The following is a 21,011-nucleotide window of genomic DNA, read 5'->3' on the forward strand; positions in this document are numbered from 1 at the left end:
CGGTTTTTCTGTATAGCCTTTGCTGTCCTGGACCCCACTCTGTAGATGAGGTTGTCCTGGAACTCACAGACATCCACCTGCCTCTGCCTCCTGAGTTCTGGGGTTAAAGGTGTGCGTGACCACCCCCTGGGTATCTACACTTGTATACATTTTAAGGAAGATTTTAAAGGATTTTTTTATAGTGAATTATCACGTGTTTTCTGTAGCCTGTCTCTGAAGCAGTCTGTCTAGTAAGCTTTTGGGTTTTGCCATTGCCTTAAATATTTATCTTTAAACTTTTTTTTTTATGCCAAGAATCTTTTAGTCTTTCATATAGTAATTTCGAATTCATTAACATCTCAAGGGTTTACCATGACCTCAGCAGGAAACCTCTGAAATTACCACTTAGTTTAACCTGTTCTCTCATTTACTTGCAGGTCACTGAGCTGGAATGTGTTAGCAGTCAAGCAAATGCTGTGCACAGCCACAAGACAGAGCTGAATCAAACAGTGCAGGAGCTGGAAGAGACACTGAAAGTAAAGGAGGAGGTAAGCCCCGCCACTCAGGCCTCCAGGGTCTGCACAGCGTTGAATATAGCATCGAGGGCTCTGGAACAAAGTCAGATTTTGGGCTTCTTTTTTTAAGACAAACTTTTATTGAATATTATGAAGTTTATTCATGTTTTTTCAGTCCTTGTTTCTACTGTTTTATTAATTGTATTGAGCTATGGTGCTGCCTTTTTATAAGAATTATATTATCAACAAGAAACCATTAGAGATTAAATGAATTCTTGCAAATTATTACTTTCTTTGGTTTCTATAGTCAAAAAGAGCTATTTTAAATACCAAGAGAAATTATTTTATCTAAAACTTAAAGCTGTTTATTGATATTCTAAAGCCATCAGATTACACTAGTTGATAAAAAGTTATTCCGAGATGGGCATATGATATTGTGCCTTAGTCCCAGAACTTGGGGCTGAGGCAGGAGGATCTTGAGTTTGAGGCCAACATTTGCTACATGGTGAGTTCACGGCATAGAATCTACAGTGTGAGAGCTGCCTCACTCCTAAGAAGGAAACAGAAACCCCATTCTGCTTCAGGTAATACACTTACAAGGACATACACCCCTCTGAACGTCAATAAAGGGTGTCTGTTTGTTTATTTTTAATTACTATTTCCTAAGAACTAAAATATAATTTCAGGGAAAAATTAGTTCTTCCTTCTTATTGTGAGTTAATTGTTATTAAAGATATTACCTTACCTTTTCCAGGAAATAGAAAGATTAAAACAAGAAATCGATAATGCCAGAGAACTGCAAGAACAGAGGGACTCTTTGACTCAGAAACTACAGGTAAGCGAAGTCAGACATTGATTGGTTTTTATACAGGAAAGTGTTGCTCAATTCCTTCACAACATAATGACTTTTGAGCCTTCATTTTTATACATTTTCTTTTTTGTTCTGGTACCTCTGATTCATGCCTAATGTTCATTCTTCTAGACATCCTTTGATTACTTCATTTAGGTAGTTTGTAATCATTAGTGGACATTTATAATTTTTCTTACTGAAGTACTTTGGAAACTTCTGCTTTTATCATTAAAAGGTACCCTGAATTTAAGGGAAATGTCTCCAATGGATTTTAGTTTAGGGGCTTGCTGGTGTTTGTGTGCTGAGCTACTCTCTGAAATTTGGCGTTCTTTGTGCCTTGATATAGCAAAACAAAAATTAGTGTCTTTTTTCTTCCTTTGGTCTCAATCAATTTTGTCCAGTCTTTTCTGCATGGGTAGCATACTTCCTGGTTCTAATTGATGTATGTAAAAGATAATTCAGGAGCTTTTCTCCTGCCCTTTTTATCTCCACAATAAATAAGGCAGAGACCTGGTATTTTTATTAAACACCCCAGGCACTAAGCCTGGCAGGTTTCGGCCTATTCCAACGCCATTAGCTGGCCTGGCTACTTCCCAGCCATGTGTCAGTCTCGCCATCTTAGTCTTGTCCTGGCGGCTCCTGCTCCATCAGTGTTCTCATGGCAACTCCCTGGAAACTTGCTAATACCTCATGGCAAATCTCCCCCTCACCTGAGCCCCTCTCTTCCTCTGGGCACAGACGTCCTGCCTTATCCTGCCCAGCTAATAGGCTGATCAGCTCTTTATTGACCAATCCGAAGATAACGGAGAACAATGTTTTACAAAATACTGAGTCAGGAGATGCTTTGTAATAATGACAGTATCAAAATCTAGACTACGCCCAGATCTCCTGGTATATTGATCAGAATTTGAATATACAGTGCACAAAACCATCCCCAATAGACATGTATCCCATGTTGGTGGGAGTCAGATTTAGAAAAAATTTTCAAACTTCATTACTAAGCTGCCTTTGCCAGCTTCAGCTAGTTGCCTCAGGAAGGGTTAGAAACAGTTTAGATAGAAGCAAGCATGTGCATCAGCATGTGCATCAGCATGTGCATCAGCATGTGCATCAGCATGTGCATCAGCAGGTGTATCAGCAGGTGTATCAGCATGTGTATCAGTATGTGCATCAGCATGTGTATCAGCATGTGCATGTGCATCAGCATGTGCATGTGCATCAGCATGTGTATCAGCATGTGCATGTGCATCAGCATGTGCATCAGCATGTGCATCAGCATGTGCATCAGCATGTGCATCAGCATGTGTATCAGCATGTGCATCAGCATGTGTATCAGCATGTGCATCAGCATGTGCATGTGCATCAGCATGTGCATCAGCATGTGCATCAGCATGTGCATGTGCTTCAGCATGTGCATCAGCATGTGCATCAGCATGTGCATCAGCATGTGCATCAGCATGTGCATCAGCATGTGCATCAGCATGTGCATCAGCATGTGTATCAGCATGTGCATCAGCATGTGCATGTGCATCAGCATGTGCATCAGCATGTGCATCAGCATGTGCATGTGCATCAGCATGTGTATCAGCATGTGCATCAGCATGTGCATCAGCATGTGCATCAGCATGTGCATCAGCATGTGCATGTGCATCAGCATGTGCATCAGCATGTGCATCAGCATGTGTATCAGCATGTGCATCAGCATGTGCATCAGCATGTGCATCAGCATGTGCATCAGCATGTGCATGTGCATCAGCATGTGCATCAGCATGTGCATCCAGTGAGGCACATGAAGAGGAGCCTGGAAGCCCAGGACCAGGAGGAGGACCGGTTCATGAGAAGAGTCAGAAGCATTTACTTGCTTTGTACTAATCCTGTGCTATCAGCATATCAGAAAACAGTGCAGAGGGGCCTGGGGCTGGAAGAAAAGTAACTTGTCCAACCTATTTTGGATGTCATAATTTAAGTTTTAATTTCCAAGTTTTAATATTTGGATGTTTCTAAATACTAATGTATTATTATATACTTATAAAAATGTAACTAGCAGAGTTTATCTTTTATTTTTTTAAAAGTCCTACCACAAAGCATGTGACATTACCTTATCCAGTGTTTGCTTAAAGACTGGTTTTAGTGTGGCCTTTTCGCATCATTCCTATTGGGATTGAAATCTATGTTGTTCCAGTGTTGGACATAATAATGATGTCCAGTGCTCACTCTGTGATGATTGTTTTTGAGATGGATTCATTGCTTGGTACTAGTGTTTTACGTGCTCAGTTGTAAGAAATGCCCATCTGGAAAGCAGGGTGTCCACTAAGCATCCACCTTCCCTCATAAGAGATAAAGAGCGTGGCTCACTTTTATTCATTTCCACTTGTTTTATGGTGCTTGGATTAAACCTGGGGCTTTTGGCCTGGTGAGGCTGGGTAAGCACAGCCACCGAGAGCGGCATTCCCAGCCCTCGTCCACCCCCCACTTCTTCAGTTACGTTTTCTTCATCATGAGTGAAGCTGAACAGTTTTCCATGTTGATGCCCATCATCATTCTAGATCTTAAAACTGTGTGTTTTCTCTGGTGTGTATGTGAAGCTCAGAGGACAGTTTTGTGCTGTTTGTTTCCCTTTTGTCTTTCTATGGGTTCTGGGGATGGAAGGCTGTCAGGTTTGTGTAGCTAACATATGCTGAGCTGTCTCACCTGCTCTGTCTGTCTGTCATCTCCACACGTCTTTGGGGCGTCAGTTGAGTTTTCACCTTAAGAGCACATGGGCTGTCTCCACACAGCGACTGCACATGCCTTCAACTCAGGCATTTGAGAGGCAAAGGCAGGCAGAGGCAGACGTCTCTGAGTAGGCCAGCCTGGTCTACAGGGTAAGTTCCAGGACAAAAAAACAAAACAACCTCAAGCTGCCAGGTCTTCGAGTGCCTGGATTTTCCTATGATTCAGTCACACTGCTCAGAGCCCTAGGTGCCCCTTTCCCAAGTGTGCTTCCTGTTCTGTCACTGCGTTTCATGTCCATCCTGGTCTTAGCACTGTTGAAATGGTCTGGTTTACTCCAGTGTATTCTAACGCTTCTATTTGAAGTGATAGAGGAAAAGTGTAAGAATAAGTCAGATATATGTCTTTCCCTTACTTTTCCCAACAGTAGTATTTCTGCCCTGTATTTCATATTTGTAGTACCCCTCTCTCTGCCTCTCCTTTCTCCCTCTTTCTCTCTTTCCCCCTCCCCACCCATCCTGCCTTCTCTGTCACTCTGGATGTGTCTGTGTGTTATGGTCTCTTCTCAACTGCTTGGCAGTAAGGAACACATGTGCTTTTCCCTATAAATACTCTGTTGCTTCTTTTCTAAAGCTGAAAATCTTCTCTTACATAACCATCAAAATTATGTATCCATATACCTTAGTCAAATGCTTATAATTATCCTAATCTTCTATATAACAAAATTTACAAATTGTTTTTCCACCCAGGACTCATCCATTCCAGGATCAGGTATTCTTTCTGGTGGTTTTGTCTGTATTTCTTGACGATTCAGCCTTGGCCAAGGAGAAATCCTTTGGTCTGGACCCCGTCCTCTGACATGGGCATGCCATTCTTTGAAGGACTTTCCATTGCAGAACAAGTGGATATTCTAGGTTCACCTCACAGTTTCTCATCTATGGCCCTAAAATTAGCTATTTTCCCCCATTTCTCTTTTGTATGTGTTTGTGGTCTGTGTATGTGCATGTTTTTACTGTGTTATGCACGCACATATAGAGGCCTGTGGTTGGTGTCAGGAATCTGTTCTGCATTGCTTTCCAACTTAGTCATTGAGGCAGGGTCTCACAGCACATGTCTGGCTAGGCTCACAAACCAGCTCACTCTGATAATCCCGTCTCAGACCTTTCAAGGCTGCAGTTAAAAACTGTCTGCCTCTCCTACCCTGCATCTGTTTACCCTGGGCTCTGGGGATTCAAACTCCATGCTCACACCATTGAACCTGATGTGGGCACCGGGGATGGAACTCTGCTCTTGACTCCAGTCTTTCTTCCTAGATCCCCTCACACCTAGCTCTCAGCACATGGGCCGTGAAGTGCTGGCCACCTCAGTTCTGGACAGGCAAATGCAGATCATGGCGCTCACCGCTAGTCACAGTTCTCTCACAGCCTACTTTTTTTAAAGATTTATTTATTCATTTATTCATTTATTTATTTATTATATGTACACTGTAGCTGTCTTCAGACACACCAGAAGAGGGCATTGGATCCCATTACAGATGGTTGTGAGCCACCATGTGGTTTCTGGGAATTGAACTCGGAACCTCTGGGAGAACAGTCAGAGCTCTTAACCGCTGAGCCATCTCTCCAGCCCAGTATTCATTTTTAAACTTTATCCTAAGTGTATTGGTGTTTTGCCTACATGTATGTCTGTGCACCACATGTGTGTACCTGGTGCCCTGAGAGTCCGTAGACGGAGTAGAGTTAGAGATGGTTATGAGCTGCCGTGTGTGCTGGAATCCAACCCATGTCCTTTAGAAGAGCAGCCAGTGCTTTTAATTGCTCTTCCCTGCTCCAGCCTTTACATGTCATTTCTGAGAAGACTTTCCAGTTCTGGTTCTTTTGCCTTAATAAGTTTTGGGCTTGGTTTGCTTGAATGCAATGAGAACTTTTTTCTCTTTTTGTCTTAAAGGCCATTTTGATTTCCTTATCCAGCTGGGTGTGGTATATACCCTTAGTCTGAGACCAGCATATTTCCGTGAGTTCAAGGTTAGCTTTGTCTGTGTCACAAAGTATGGGCCATCTAGGGCTACATAATGAGGCCCTGTGTGAGTAGCAGTAATATCAACAGTAATAGTGTATATCCAAGACCTCCATCTTCAGGTCCTGTGCCTGAGCTCAGTGGCAGAGCCTCATTTCCGTTTCTCTAGACATCCCCAGTGCCAAAAGAGTGAGTAAAACGTGGCACATGTAATTTAAATATTTCTTCTTATGTGTTACTTTTCTTCTGCGACACATCTAATTATATGTAGTTGAATATTCTTGTCTTCTATTTTCTGATTTTTTTCTACCTTATTCTTTTATTCTCTTGAAATTTTTGCATATAATTAGGGAATATAACTGAATTTGTAAGTGTTAGTAAAATTTGTTTTTTTTTTATTTTAGTAAGGATTTTATAATCCAATTTTGCTGGGGAATTTCACTTTTTATTTGTTTAATTTTCTTATGTTTTCACCAATTTAATTAGCTCTAATTTTTTAGTGTATTTCTGCATCATCCTGATTTTTTGTTGTTGTTGTTTTAGATTTATTTGTTTTTATTTTTTGCTTAGGGGTGTTTTCCTTCATGTTCTGCATTTGTGTCATGTATGTAATACCCTTGAAGGCCAGAAGACTGCACTGAATCCTCTGGACCTGGAGTTACATACTGCTGTCAGCTGCCATGTGGGTGCTGGGAACTAAGCCCAGGTCCTCTGCAAGAGCAGCCAAAAGTCCTACCCCCTTGAGCCATCTCTCCAACCTTGTGTCCCTAGTTTTGGGTGCCCGATTCAAGTTCCTTTTTGAATACTTTGGCATGGAATATTGTGTTAACAATTTTTCTGCTTCATAGTTGGTTTCAAAATTTTTTTTGTTTTACTGAGTTTTTAGTATTTTCTGTTGATTGCTTTTTATAAATGAGTGTTGTATCTTGGCATTTTTGTGGACAGAATGGCACTTTAAGGTGACTTATAGGTTCATAGTTCAAAACATCCTCTTTTGAGGAGCAGTAGGAGATAGGTTGTGTGTGTTTCAGCGTTTTAATTTTTCTTTATATAACAAGAGCTGGAATTTTTTTGTCTTGTTTCTTTTGCCCCTCTTTGTTCCTAAAGATTCCTTGCCTTTTATTCTTTTCTGAAGAGGTGTTGCTTTACAGAGTCTCCCTTTCAAGTTTCACATGGAGCTGTCCCTCAAATGCAGATTTGTTCTGTCCTGCCCAGCTCTTGTCTTAGGGTTGGGCAGTCAGTCTTCCCTGCACAGCCCTTCTCTCAGTCCATGCTTGTGTTCTCTGTCTGCTGTAGAGCGGAAGCCCTGACATTTACACAGATTTATTCCTGTTGTGTGTTCCTGTGGGTTGTGGGGATGGCTGGGAGATGTCAGTGTACAAGCTTACCACTTTGTCCATCAGAAACAGCTTCTCTTTCTTCATTGCCAGCATCTTCTTTCTAGACAGCACAGTGCATTAACCATTTTATTCATAGTGAATATTTTATTCCTAGTGTCTACTAATAGGAGATGCCCAACAACTAATTATTAAATCACTTTTTCAAAATACATACATTTCTTTTATCCACTTTCTGTGTAGGAATGAGTTAATGATGCTTCTCTTGTTGATTAAAATATCCTATTTTAATATTGTAAATGCTAACAGTCTAATAAGACATATATCTTAATTGCATACTTGGTATCTTAAGTATAACTTATGAAACACATGTCAATAAGACAATTTTGGTGTGGCTTTATTTAGATTAAGTAGTGTAGGATTTAAATGTAGAGAAAATTAAACATATCTGGTCCCATTGGCCATGGATATATGTGTAATTTTTTAAAATCTCTCTATTTTGAGTCTCTTAACAAAGGAGTTTGAGATTTTTGTCCTATAGCGTACTTTTATTTTCATGTACACCATGAAATTGGTGGCCCTTGTGTGCCGTAAAAGATGAGGAAATTAACCAGCAAAGTGGTGGTAGAAGACAAGCTTGGAGAGAGGCAAAGGCCAGGAAGACTGGCTGCTACTTCAGTCACACAAGTGGCCCTGTTCTGTAGGCTACCTATTCTTACCTATGAACATATTTTCCCCATCTAAAAATAGGTCACAGCCATCTGCATTCTGTGAGTGCAGTTACGTTGCCCAACTAGTAAAAGTCCTCAGAGGCCTTTCTTGGAACAGGACATTTGTCTAAAGGGTATAGTGCTGCTTTAACAACTAAAGGGATCGTGTTTTGTGTGCTTCTACTTAAGATGTTTGGATGTTCCATTGGATGGAAAGAGAACAAGGGAACCTTTCATTTCCGAGGGAAGCTGTAGAGGGCAAACTGAGCTGTGCTGCGAGCTGGACATGACAGGGAATGACGTTCAGTCTATTTCTGTGGCTGGACATAGTCGGTCCTTAAGCTTGCTGTAGTGCTTAGAATACTCAGCAGTCACGAGTGGAATTTCTACATTTGATCTCAGGACCTGTCGCCTCTAAATTGATTAATATTAATTTCAATTCTTAATCAATTGTCTTCACTTCACAGATTATTCAAAGACTGATTAAAAACATATATGACTAACATTGAAGTGGCTAATACTGAATAGCAAATACTTTGAGATTAAATTGGGCCTTTATACTCTTCACTTATAAATTATAGCTGTTCTCGTTCCCTCTTAATTCCTCTACTTTGCAGCTCATCTGAGCATATTATAATATTGCTTGAGCTTTATTCATAATTAGTGCTGTCAAATCACATGATTATATTTAGAATTATCAATTGCTACTTTCTTTAATGTTTTCAAATCAGTTTACTCAAATCTTTTTCTCAAGACTTAAATGTTTTAATTACATTTCTGTATTTATTACATGTATATGCCACAGTGGACATGTAAATTTCCACTGTGTGTACATGTGTGTGGTGTGTGTGTGTGTGTGGTGTATGTGTGTGTGAGTGAACGAGTCGAGGCCTCATCATGTAGCTGTGGGTGTCCTGAAACCAGGCTGGCCTTGATCTCCCAGAGATCCACCTGTGTCTGCTTCCCTTGCGCTGGGATTATGGGTATGCAGTGCTGCGCCCAGTGCAGTGCTGCGCCCAGCTTAGGTTGTGAGGTTTGAAAACAAGTGGCTGTACTTGCTGAGCTATCTTGTTGGCTCTAAAAACTTCCATTTTTGAGAGAATTGTAAGATAAATTAATATGCATAAAGTATTCATAATTGAGACACCAGAATTCTTTGTTTTAAATCTTTATTTTTATGTGTATGGATGTTTTGTCTGCATGTTTGTGCACCACATGCATGACTGTGCCTGTGGAGGCCAAAAGGGCACTGGATCCCCTGGAACTGGAGCTACAGATGGATGTGAGCTGCCGTGGGTGCTGGGAACTGAATCCAGGTCCTCTGGAAGAACAGCCAGTGCTCTTAACTGCTGAGCCAGCTCTAAATTTGATTTTTAAAGCTAAAGCTAACTCATTACTCATGTGATTTTGTTTTCTCAGACTTGCTTCATAATATAGTATTTATCATACTTAGAAGCATTGTTAAAAGTGAAAATAATTGCTAAATAGTTCTTAGTGTACTGGAACTCAGATGATATCAAAAACATTTAAACATTTTTGTGTTGTCACTTTTTGTCATTTTTCTCTTTCCTGAATTGTCAGCTTAGAATTGTCAACTTTATGCTTCTGATAAATGCAGTTACTATATCTGTTCACTTTAGTTTTTAGAGTTGAACCATTGTTTATTCTTACACATGCATTCCTTTGATCCTTAATATTGGATCAGTATTGGTACAAGACAAAGTTGCGATCGACTTTTAGGGAGTTGCTTTTTCCTAACTTTCTTTAGAGTTAGAACTTACTTTGTCCTTGTCTCTGCCCCTCACCTGATCTCTCAGTTACATAGGAGCAGCAATAAAACGGGGATGTACCTAATCCTCAGGTTGGGTGTTGCGCTTGTTCTGTGGCATGTGTAGAGCATCGCCTGGAGGGAAGCGGGCAGCATTTGAGGTACAAGTCAGAGGTATCCATAGCCAAGCGTGGCTCTGTCAGATGGCTGAATACAAATCTTCAGTTGTATGAAGTTGACTGTCAGAGGCACAGTCTGATTGTCCAACTTATAGGAAGATACTAGGGACAGCAGGAACATGTTGTCCTCTAAAGAATGAACTGACATGTGTGTGTGTGTGTTTCACTTTTCTTTCTGAAGGAAGTTGAAATTCGAAATAAAGACCTGGAGGGGCAGCTGTCTGACTTAGAACAGCGTCTGGAGAAGAGCCAGAGCGAACAGGAGGCATTCCGCAGTAACCTGAAGACACTCTTAGAAATTCTGGATGGAAAAATATTTGAACTCACAGAATTACGAGATAATTTGGCCAAGCTACTAGAATGCAGCTAAAGAGAGTGAGATGTCAGTGCCAATAAATGAAGAGATACTGTCTGTCTTCATAGGACTGTTTGGGCTCTGTACCAAGATTGCACACAATTTTTTGAATATCATTCCTCCAGAAGGGGGGTGTTTTGAAAATTGGAATTGTATATTTCAGTATAAATTTTAGAATTTAGCTTATAGCTAGTTGGGGAAAAAAAGACATGAAAAACTTGAACTACAAATTACCTCCATGTATATTGGCCATAGTTAACCAGAAAGTTATAAGTAGACACTTAATGCAATCTTTTCCCCCTGATATTAGCCAATGGGAGAATTAACAATGTCTGGGTCCCTTCTCCTTTTTTTTTGTTCAACACAGTAAAGATTATCTGCTTTTTAAATTTATTTATGATATCTACAACCGTGTTTTGTGCAAAAACTTAGTAATGGAAGCCCTGTCTTTGTTGTTATCTGAATAATTTCTCAGGATATTTTTTTGCTGCTGAGAAAGGGCCATTACCAATTAATCCTTGCCAGGAGTTGGGGAGCTATGTCTCTAATTGAACTCACTGTAAATGGGTGTCTGGAGTTCTTCCCTTTTTGTACTGAGAGTGTTCTCACTCTAGCGACTACTCTGGTACACTCTGCTGTTCTCCAAACTTGTCTGTCACATAGGTTACTTTTCCATACTGACTCCATGTATTTATGAGAAGATAACGTCTCCCATTTTATTATATATTTTAAAGCCAATGGAAAAAAAGGCAGCTGAGTCCTTCAGATATTTTTCTTTTTAAATTTATAGTAAATTTGACACACAGAACTGAAATTCAGCAGTTCGTCCTTGACGGTTTAGTCTAGCAATGTTAAGGATATTTACAGAAAATATGCAGTTACGTTTATTTATATAAAGGCAAGAAATCTTTTCTGTGTGATCAATGCATTTCAATTTATGAAAAACAATGATTAGGGGGCACTGTTTATTATAGATAATTTTAAGGTGTATAGCTGTTTTCAAGGAGGTTCACTTCCATCTAGCAACCAAGCAGAGGACTGTATCTAAAGCGTGACTGTGGCAGATGGGTCTTCACAGAAACCATGTCTTTATTCAAACCTCATAAGGCAATATTGTGAACTGTTAACTAGGCATTTCAAAACAGGAAATACCTTCAACAGACTCTTCTCCGAGAGCAGGTTTTACTGTTGTTTTGATGTAATTTTAAGACATTTAGCAAACATGCATTTCTTTATATGATACATTTCTTTCACAAAACAATTTAAAAGTAAGCCAAGTGCTGCCTGCTCGGCCCGAGTAGGACCTGCATCAGGATACATATATCTTGCTGTACAATGCCTGTGGTGTTGAAGAGGGTTCTTTCTAGTGTATGCTTGAGTACCTAACTCTGGAGTCAATGAATGCACTGATCTTTTTTGTTTGTTTGTACCCCAAATGATCGAATTGTTAAGTACAAATTAGGCAGATTAACCCATTTTTCACTCATCAACAGATTCTTAGTACTAGTTTTGTTTTATATTTATGTGTATGTATGTAAATACATACATATTAATTTATATTAGAGTGAAAAATAAATTGTTTCTAAAGTTAGTTTCTACAGTAAGGTGTCTCTGAAACATTTGTATCAGACACTTAACCACCATATACTCTATGTGCTATCCCATAATGCCCGTCACCTCCACCGACTTTAGGGTATTTCCCTTACCTGTCTATTATAGAAAGAATAACTTAGGTACACATGCTCAGAGCTGAGATATTTCTCTGATAAATCAGGTAATAACATTTATTTGATGGATAGAATTTTGAAAACATATGATTTTATCTATGAGTTTCTGAATATCAAAGAATACCAGGTTTTCATTTAAATAGAGGTTTAACACTAGGGATCAGGGAATTTAGTTATGAAGAGTTTAAAAAAAATCTAAAAAAAAATAAAAAAAAAAAACAGTATAAGCTGTTGATATGGTAAGCTAATTATTTTAATGATGTAATAAAATATTTTTAAATTTTGGCATAGTGATCATTTAATGGGAAAATAACTCACCAAAATGTCTCCACTTGAATTGTACTGATAATGTGAGGCATATGTGTAACTCAATATATACATATACCTATATGTATATACAGAAATTATTTTTAATATTTTCCTACTGCTGTGAAATTTAAAATTGGAAAATTTTGTGAGTGTTTTCCATGTCCAATAGAGCCTAATTGTTTCTTTTTTTAGTAACTTAACAATCTCTTGAGGGCTGCACCTATAAATTCCCAGCTTGTCAGTAGACATGTACAGTGTTTGGGATAAGGAGGACACACATGCACATATATAAATAAAACCTTCTTCCTAACTATTTTAAACATCCACTCACACGAGGAGAGCCTCTGAGCTATAGGTTGTGTGCCTACTGTAGCTTTTCCATCGCTGTATTATATAGACATTTGCATATTAAAATTTGATTTTTTCCCAGAGATAAATATTATATAGTGTATCTATATTTAGATCGAACTGTGGTAATATATTGATGAGAACATAGTGTTGGGGACAATAGCCTGAACATGTGGACTTGCAGTGACCCAGGAGGAGAGCAGGGGTCAATCCCATCCGTGTATGAGTTATAACTATGAAATCTTGTACAAAAGCAAAAACTGGAAAAAAAACAAAAATACAGTTTTTATTTTGAAATACATTTGTTCTCTGGAGAATGTACTTCATCGTTTTGGTTTGTTTTTTCAGTCTTTTAAGGTAATTAAGCATTTGAGTGATGGCAGCGTCTCCTTCACCCTACAGGTGCTACTGGATTTTGCATTAGTATGTGATGTTTTCAAATCCTAACTTTGACATAAAAGGTTTTATAAGTATTTCCCTGCCTGGAAAATTAGTTTTTATTCTTCTTTCTTCATCCCCTTCTCTCGTCTGCCTCTCTAGACTAAAAGCGAACATTCAGAAATTGCATTGTTCCTTGTTCCTAAAGGAACTTTGCAGCACCTTCAGAACTGGCTTGCTCTGTTGCTGTCTTTGGACGCTGGGAGCAGTTAGGGGAGGAGCTTGTCACTTGCTTTTCAGGTGACTGAATGGTAAGCTACCACATGACCTTTGAAAAGCCATTGCTTTGCTCTGTTAAAATTACATTATCCTTTAGCAGGTAAGCCTCCACCTTCTGTGCTGTTGTTTGCCTCTGGACCGTGGTTTAGCCTGCCATCCCTGGATGCTGACTGCCCCTGGGACCGGACTAGGGGGCAGGCCATGGGAAACCTTGTGGGTTATTGTTCTGAGCCTTGCATGTGTTTGATGCCAAATAATTTTAACATTTGAAATTTTGTGCTTAAAAACATAAAATAGACTTGATTGAACTTTTGTCTCCTGTATGCAGTAACATCAACGTTTAGCATTCGTGGGGTAAATTAACATCATTTCTTTTTCTTTCATGGTGCTTGGGGTCAAGCCCAGGCAGGACCTAGCACATGCTAGGCAAGTACTGTACCATTGAGCTACTTCCCAGCCCTATGTAAATTCATAAAGAAGAAAACTTTCAGGTAAGAAATAGTTAAGTTTAAAACCTTTTTGTTAAAATCCTAAATAGAATCCCACACTATATGACTAGTAGAAATAAGTATTTGTTAAGAATGTTTTTTAAAAATTTTAGATTTATTCTGTTTTCCTAACAAGAACAAAATGTTTTAAGTTGGCCATCAGCACTCCTACTTTTAATCCCAGCATTAAAAAGGCTGAGGCAGAAGGACTGAGAATTGGAAACTATCCTGGGCTGTATATAGTAAAACTTTGTCTCAAAAATAAAGGACAAAAAAACATCTGCCTACTAAGCAAGGAGAATCTGAAGACTGACAGCTTCACCCAAGAAATTCCCAGTCTGTCCCACGCTGACTAACAATGTGTTAAGCCACTAGGTAAAGCAGGGACCTTTAAAAACAGATACTTGTGATCACATGTGTCTGTGTTCCTGCGCCCAGCGCCTGTCTGGTGCTCATGGAGGTAGAGAAGGGTGTTGGATTCCATGGAACTAGAGTCAGAGTGGAAGTGTGAGCCTCTGTTGGGAACTGGGGACTGAACCCAGGGCCTCTGCAAGAGCATTAACTGCTCTTAGCCACAGAGCCACCTGTGCAGCCTTAAGCCTTTGAGGATTTCATACATGGTTTTTTATCATATTCTCTTCCGGTCCTCAACTCCTCCCAGACCTTCCCCCATCCTATCTGCCCAACCTCATCGTCTCGCTCTTGAATGAAAGAGAAAGAGACATAGGAGAGTTCCTCAAGCATGCATACCAGTCTGTCTTGTCTGGCTGTTCCTGGGCCTGCCCTGGATGAGGCTTGACGTAGTCAGCGTCCCCTCCAGTGGCTATCAGTTGGAAAAGCTTGTTAGTTAGTGGAGACACTTAGTGTCCACCTCACCTCCTCAGCACTGGGACTTTGTCTGGCTTGGGTTGTGCAGCTCTCAGAGTGCTGCCACAGTCTTTGAGAAGCATCAGGCCAGCAGTGTCTAGGAAATATCTTTTCCTTAAAATCACCACCACCCTGACTCTTATAATTCTTCTGCCTTTACCGTCTGCATAGGTCCAGAGCCTAGTGGGGAGAAATGTGATAAAGAGATCTCACTCAGGGCTGAGATAGTAATGAAGCCAAGAACCTGTGGCTAGATAGGGTGGGGTCCTGGGGGGAAAATCTCTACTGTTCTGTACACGAACTTAGCAGTGACCCCTTAATGATATACTGCTGTACCGATAGGTCAGTGATCTCTCAGCCCTCATTAGAGAAGCTTCTTCCTGCAGTAGATAGTAATTAACACAGACTCCACACACGGAGTGGAGCTACAGGGATTGTTTAGAGACAGAGCACACGCTCAAACATATGCAAAGTCATGCATTAAGCCCTTAGTAAAAGCAAAAAAAAAAAAAGACAGAATTTTTTAAAGTCATTCTTATCAAAGATATTTGAGACATGAGCATACTGCATCTGGACTGGAATAAAAGGCTACCTGCTCCCAAAACTGCTCCTGTGGACGCCTTCATTTTCAGAGAGGACATCTAAAACCACTCTGTCCTTCACAGGCAGCAGCACAGCCGTCCATGTTCCTAGTCCTAGCTGCTCAGACAGCTGAGGCTGGAGAAGAGACCAGGAGCTGGGAACCAGTCAGGGCAAGACAGACCCTGTGTCTTTTAAAAAGTAAATAGAAAAGAGAGGGGCAAATAGAGAAATAGCACTGTTGAATATGAATGCAGCAAATGGGAGCATCTGGGCCAGTTTTTATCTGAGCTTTGTGGAGATGGTCAGACACAGCCCCTTCCTTCCCCAGCCCGACTCCCTGTCTGATGTTGCTCTTACTTATCCCTTGTTTACTTGGTTTTGGAGATAAGGTCTCTCTGTGTGGCCCTGACTAGCCTGGCACTCACTGCATGACCAGGCAAGCTGCCCTGGGTCTCACAGAGCCCTGCCTGCCTCTGTCTCCAGAACACCGGGTCAGAGGTGTGCACCGCACCACTTAGCTGTTGCTGCTTTTAGCCAAATAAATGGGGAGTGCCCAGAGGAGTTCTAAAGACTCTGAGAAAATCCTGCCACTTGTTAGGATTTATAACCAACTCTAAGACATAATCTTCCACAGCCACCATTTCTCAGGAGTCTGACCTACTTTTGCTAGATATTTTCATGTCTCATACACCCAGGGATAGAAATATTGCCCTGCTCTCACATGATAGCATTAGGTGAAGGTACTCAGGTGCCGTCATAAGAAATGCAAGTTTAGAAAGTCTTTATGGTATTTTCCCGTTGACGTGTCTGGTCTTGTCTGTTGGCACCACACCACCTTGCTGAGAACTCATTTCAGTAAGCACCTTGTCTCTGGGACTTGTGAGTGGACTTGCTTGTCATGAGTGTTCATGGATGTCATCTCAGAAAGCATGGCCAGCAGTGAGATGTGTGAGGTGTGGGCTTCCTCTGTAGTCTGAAGTCAGTGGGTACAGGACTGCTTTGTGAGAGGCACTGTGCCAGGTGCTTGGCGTAGGGAGAGGAGGGCGAAGGGTTCAGATGAGGGCACCTGCTGTGTTCACACACAGTCGGGCATCTGGCACATCTGTCAGGAGGTACAATTCTTAAGCATGTTTCTCTGCAGGGTTTGTGGTTTTGTTTGTTATTTTATTTCCTAATGTCTCTGCCTTGCCTCTCTAAAATACCTGTTAGAACCTATTTTACATTTGTTTGTTTGTTTTGTGGTTGTTTGGGAAGAAATTGTCTTATCTAGTCCAGTCTCCATCTTGATGTCTAAGAGCAATGTGCCTGCACCTTCCATCTTCTTGGATCGTAGGCATGTGCCATCCTGTCAACTTCTGTGTGGTACTGGGTATCGAACCCAGGACTTCATCCGTCTTGGGGAAACTGAGACAGCGCTGGTCCCGTTAAGATGGCTCATAGCTGCATATCTTACGTTTCTTCTTCAGCATTTGATGCTCAACACTCTTGTTGCCGTCCTAAGTTACACATCATACTTTTTACAGGTGTCTTATTCATGGATCATGTTTTAGTTCCAGTTTAAAAAAACCAAGCTTGTAGACTTCCAGTGATTTTTAAAAGAAACTAATTGTTCAACATGCAGAATTTTAGTCCCTTAAACTTAGGTGACAGCTTAGTTTGGAACTATATACTGGTAGTCCCAGCACTTGAAAGACTGAAGCAAGAGGGTTACAGATTTGAGGCCAACTTGGGATGCCTTGCAAAGCCGATCATAAAATAGTAGAAGCTGGGTTTGGTAGACCACACCTTTAATCCTATCACTTAGGAGGCAAAGGCAGACAAATGTCTGTGGGTTTAAGACTAGCTTTATCTATATAGAGAAACGGGGGGGGGGGAGTAATAAATATAGCAAAACAAAACCAACAGGGGCTGGAAAGGTAGCTCAGCAGTTCAAAGCACTTGCTGCAGGGCAGTTTGAATTCTCAGTACCCACGTACGTGTCTGCTCACAATCATCCATAACTCGAGTTTTAGTGAATCCAACATGCTCTTCTGACTACCACAGACACTAGACATATACATACTGAACAGACAATACATCCAAAACACTGATACACATGAAATAAATATGTTTAGGAAATTAACCATCTGATAATCAAGGCTTTAGGAAGACAACTCAGCTCTTATTCTCTATGAAACAAACTAAACCTGGAAACTCATCCTAGCATTGAGGGCCACTCAGTGGAGGCGTGCTTTGCTGCTCGTTCTGGCTCTGAACCATTAAATCACGAGTGTACGTTAAAGCTTGGAGAAGGGGCACTTACTTAGTCCAGGCCCAGTGAGGCCACAGGTAGGAGAAGATTACTAAAGAATCTGCACTGTGCTGGCTGTGCAAGCTTTAAAAGCCACCTTGGTGGCTTTTCTCTTCCATCACATTTGATTTAAAAAGACATAACTTAAAGTTCACCATTTAAGCTATTTCTAAGATTACAATTCAGTGGCTGTAAATACTTTCATGGTGTTACTATAACCACTGCCTACCCTTTTGTCATTGCTGGTGACTGTACTGTACCATTTATCTCTGTGCAGTTGCCTGTTCTAGGTCCTTGTATGCAGGAAGTCATACACTGTCTTTTTGTGTCTGGCTTTTTTCATGTAGCATAATGTTCTCAAAGTTCATCCATGTTGTGGCATGTCTCAGAATTCCATTGCTTCTTGAGGCTGATAAGATTTTTGTCGTATGAAGATTAGCCATACTATTTATCCAGTCATTTGTTGATGGATGTTGGGTTGTTTCCACTATTGTCAATAATGAAGCTGTGAACATTTGTGGATAAAAATCTGAGCTCTGTGTCACCTTTTGGGGAGTTATATACCTAAGATATAAATAGGTAGTTCATGTGTTAGTTCTGTGTTTAACTTTTTTTGTGTAGCAAGCAGAAGATTAAGTTTCAATTAGATAAGTGTTTTTTAAAAAAAGGAAAAGAAAGGCTGTAAGCTAAGGTTCAAGCTTGCAGGGAAATTGTAGTCTCAAGCTGGTGTTTTGTAATAGGTTCATATGTGACCCACGTGCCTTTTTTAAAAGTGTGTGTGCACATTATGTGGCAGTCAGAGACAGCTTTTGTAAGTTGGTTCTCTCCTTCCACATTGAGCTGTGGAGATTTAAATGTAGACTGTCAAGCTTGCATGGCAAGCACTCTTACCTCCTGAGCCATCTCCCTGCCGGCTCACATGTCTTTTACACATTACTTCTACAGACACTGAGCACCAGCTATGGCCAAGGCTCTGTTTTGGAATAGAAACTACAGAAAAAAAAAATGCCATAGTTAAGCCAGAACTATTTACACTGTAAGTGCTGTGATAAAAGAGAAATCTGGTAGGAAATATCCCAGAGAAGGGTGGGGGAAGTCTTTTCCAAAGAAGGTGAACCTTCCTCAATTCTTGCTGAAGGGACAAGAGCTAGTCAGTTATAGGAGTAAAAGAACCACTGAGAGTGTGTCATATGCAAAGGCTCGGACAGGAAAACACTGGGGCCATTTAGATTAGGCTAGTACAGAGGAGCATAGGACATGGGAAGGCCATGACAAAGAGGGGAGAAAGGCACATTGGAACGTTGATTATACACAAGGTTTAACTGGGGCATTGCTCATTCTGCAGTAATGGAGAGATGGTGAGAGGATTTTGTTGCAAAAAAGTAATGCAATATAATATTTATAGGAGCAGGCAGGTATGTGAGTGGCAGTAATCCTGCTGAGAGACTGTTGACAGCTATGGCCCTGGGGATGGTATAAAATACGCAGTGACGGGTCTGAGAAGTGTTAGGAGGTGAAATGAGTAGGGTTTCCTAACTCTTTCAGGTGCTGTGGGAGAATGCAGGCTGGCTGCTGGGCATCTTGAACCACAGGGTGAGTTGAACATGAAGGAAAAGCTGATAGACAGAGACCAGAGGCATGCCTTTGTGTCTGTTGCTCTTTTGTGCAAGGGTGGGCATGACTGGAGTAAATGAGCTTCATTTTAAATTAATTTAGTGTGTATGAAAAATACCTAAGTGAAACTGAGTCTGGGTATGAAGCTTAGGGGGAGAAGCTGAAATTAGCTACCTAGGAATGGACACTGTGTGGCAGCAGTTGAGAGCCTGAAGACTGGGAGAAGGCAAGGGTGAGAGTTAGGCCAGATGCAGCCTGAAGAGTAGACAGGAAGGGTGGCTTGGCCCACACGTGGGCCTCTGGGAGCCGAGAGTGGAGTTCTAGAAAGCCATATTTCACATGAAAATAAAGCCACAACTCAACTCAGGTCTCAGGGTGATGCTTTAAAATGTGTTCCATTGGGATCTTTCATTTGTTTTAAATAATGTTTTAGGTGTAAAGGAATTAAAAACAACAAACTATTTTAGCGTAATCAGATCCATTACATATAACATTGAAAAACATGGAAATCTGGGCTAACTGATTCTTCCTGGAATTTAAGGCAAGGACTGCTGCTGATTTCTGTACGAATCGGGACATGCTCAGTGTGGTACAGGAATGGCATCTGAAGTGATGTGTCTTCTAGAGATTCATTTTAACATTATGACAACGGATTTTTGTCTGTAGTGGCATGCTGATCAGATACTCCATACCACTGTTTGTCACTGTATTGAGTTTCATGTTGTTATGGGGTGGGGGTGGGAGAACTTAGGCTACAGCCAGAAGGTAGCCACTGCCTTCCTGTGACTCCTCTGCCTCATGGGGTCAATCAAGTTCTTGGGGCTTAAGTCTGTAATCTTTCATGAGAGCCATGTCTTCCAGTTTGTGAGTTTGATACTGAATTCATGACTAGAACTAGGTAATTGTACATTTGAATTGCTTCAGAAAGTTCACATTTCTGTTATCCTGTGTTCCTCTTTCTTACGAATTCAGAAGCATAACTACTTATAAATTACCCTTTCACAGAACTAATCTCAAATGGTAGCAACAAAAATATTCTTTGTACTTGGTTTTAGTCTGCTGTGGTATTTGATTTTTATTTCTTGTTTGAGTGACATTTATAATTAGTTTGAATTCTTTGAGTAGACATTATTTGTCACTTGGGCAACAGATTGAGCATGTTTGACATTACAGGAAGGAAAAAGAAGCCGCCAGTATTCCTAGTTTGATGGAAGTCTCATATAAATTTTTCAAGTCAACTTGGAAATTGTCAAATAAACGATAACTTTAAAGCTGCTTGTGTTCATCTTTTTCTGTTTTGTTAATCTTTGTCTCCTGTAGCAGACAGACCCTTTATTTTAGAGTATGCTCTTTCAGTGAGACCCCAGGGCTACATGTATGTATGAGTGTATGTGTGAGCATAAACATGGCCGCCTGGTTTATGGCAGCGTGGCCAACTCAGTATAGCAGGCCTCACAGCAGTTGTATGACCAGAGTAGTTTTGTCACCCCCACTTTTAATCTGGGGAGTCAGTTTCAGCAGAATTTGGGGAGTGGCCTGGTGAGAGACAACCTGAAAGCCCAGGCCTCCTCCTGCCCGGCGTGTGCCCATGGCAGCATGCTGGAACCATGCATGCAGACAACTTTGAAAGGGAGTATGAAGATTTGTCAGTATATAACTCTTACCAGCACGTCAAAAGGAAGAATCGAATTGCTTGTTTTCCATCTCA

The 21,011-nt window shown here is 40.7% G+C and overlaps 1 protein-coding gene across 2 annotated transcripts in view; it reads left to right on the forward strand.

The window, feature by feature from the left end:
• HOMER1 (homer scaffold protein 1) overlaps window positions 1-20,140 on the forward strand; it is a 102,211-nt gene extending 82,071 nt beyond the window's left edge. Inside the window, exons 8-10 of one of the 2 annotated variants that reach the window (XM_080925735.1) lie at window positions 417-527; window positions 1,249-1,329; window positions 19,235-20,140. In XM_080925735.1, coding sequence (XP_080781861.1) covers window positions 417-527; window positions 1,249-1,329; window positions 19,235-19,291 — 249 coding nt within the window. In that variant the 3' untranslated portion in view covers window positions 19,292-20,140. Of the gene's footprint in view, window positions 1-416; window positions 528-1,248; window positions 1,330-10,247; window positions 13,279-19,234 lie in introns of those variants that run through there. The other variant, XM_080925734.1, reaches the window with a different exon arrangement.
• The last annotated feature ends 871 nt before the right edge of the window (window positions 20,141-21,011 follow it).

The sequence above is a fragment of the Micromys minutus genome (genome assembly GCF_963924665.1).
Source record: "Micromys minutus genome assembly, chromosome: 11".
Classification (NCBI taxonomy): domain Eukaryota; kingdom Metazoa; phylum Chordata; class Mammalia; order Rodentia; family Muridae; genus Micromys; species Micromys minutus.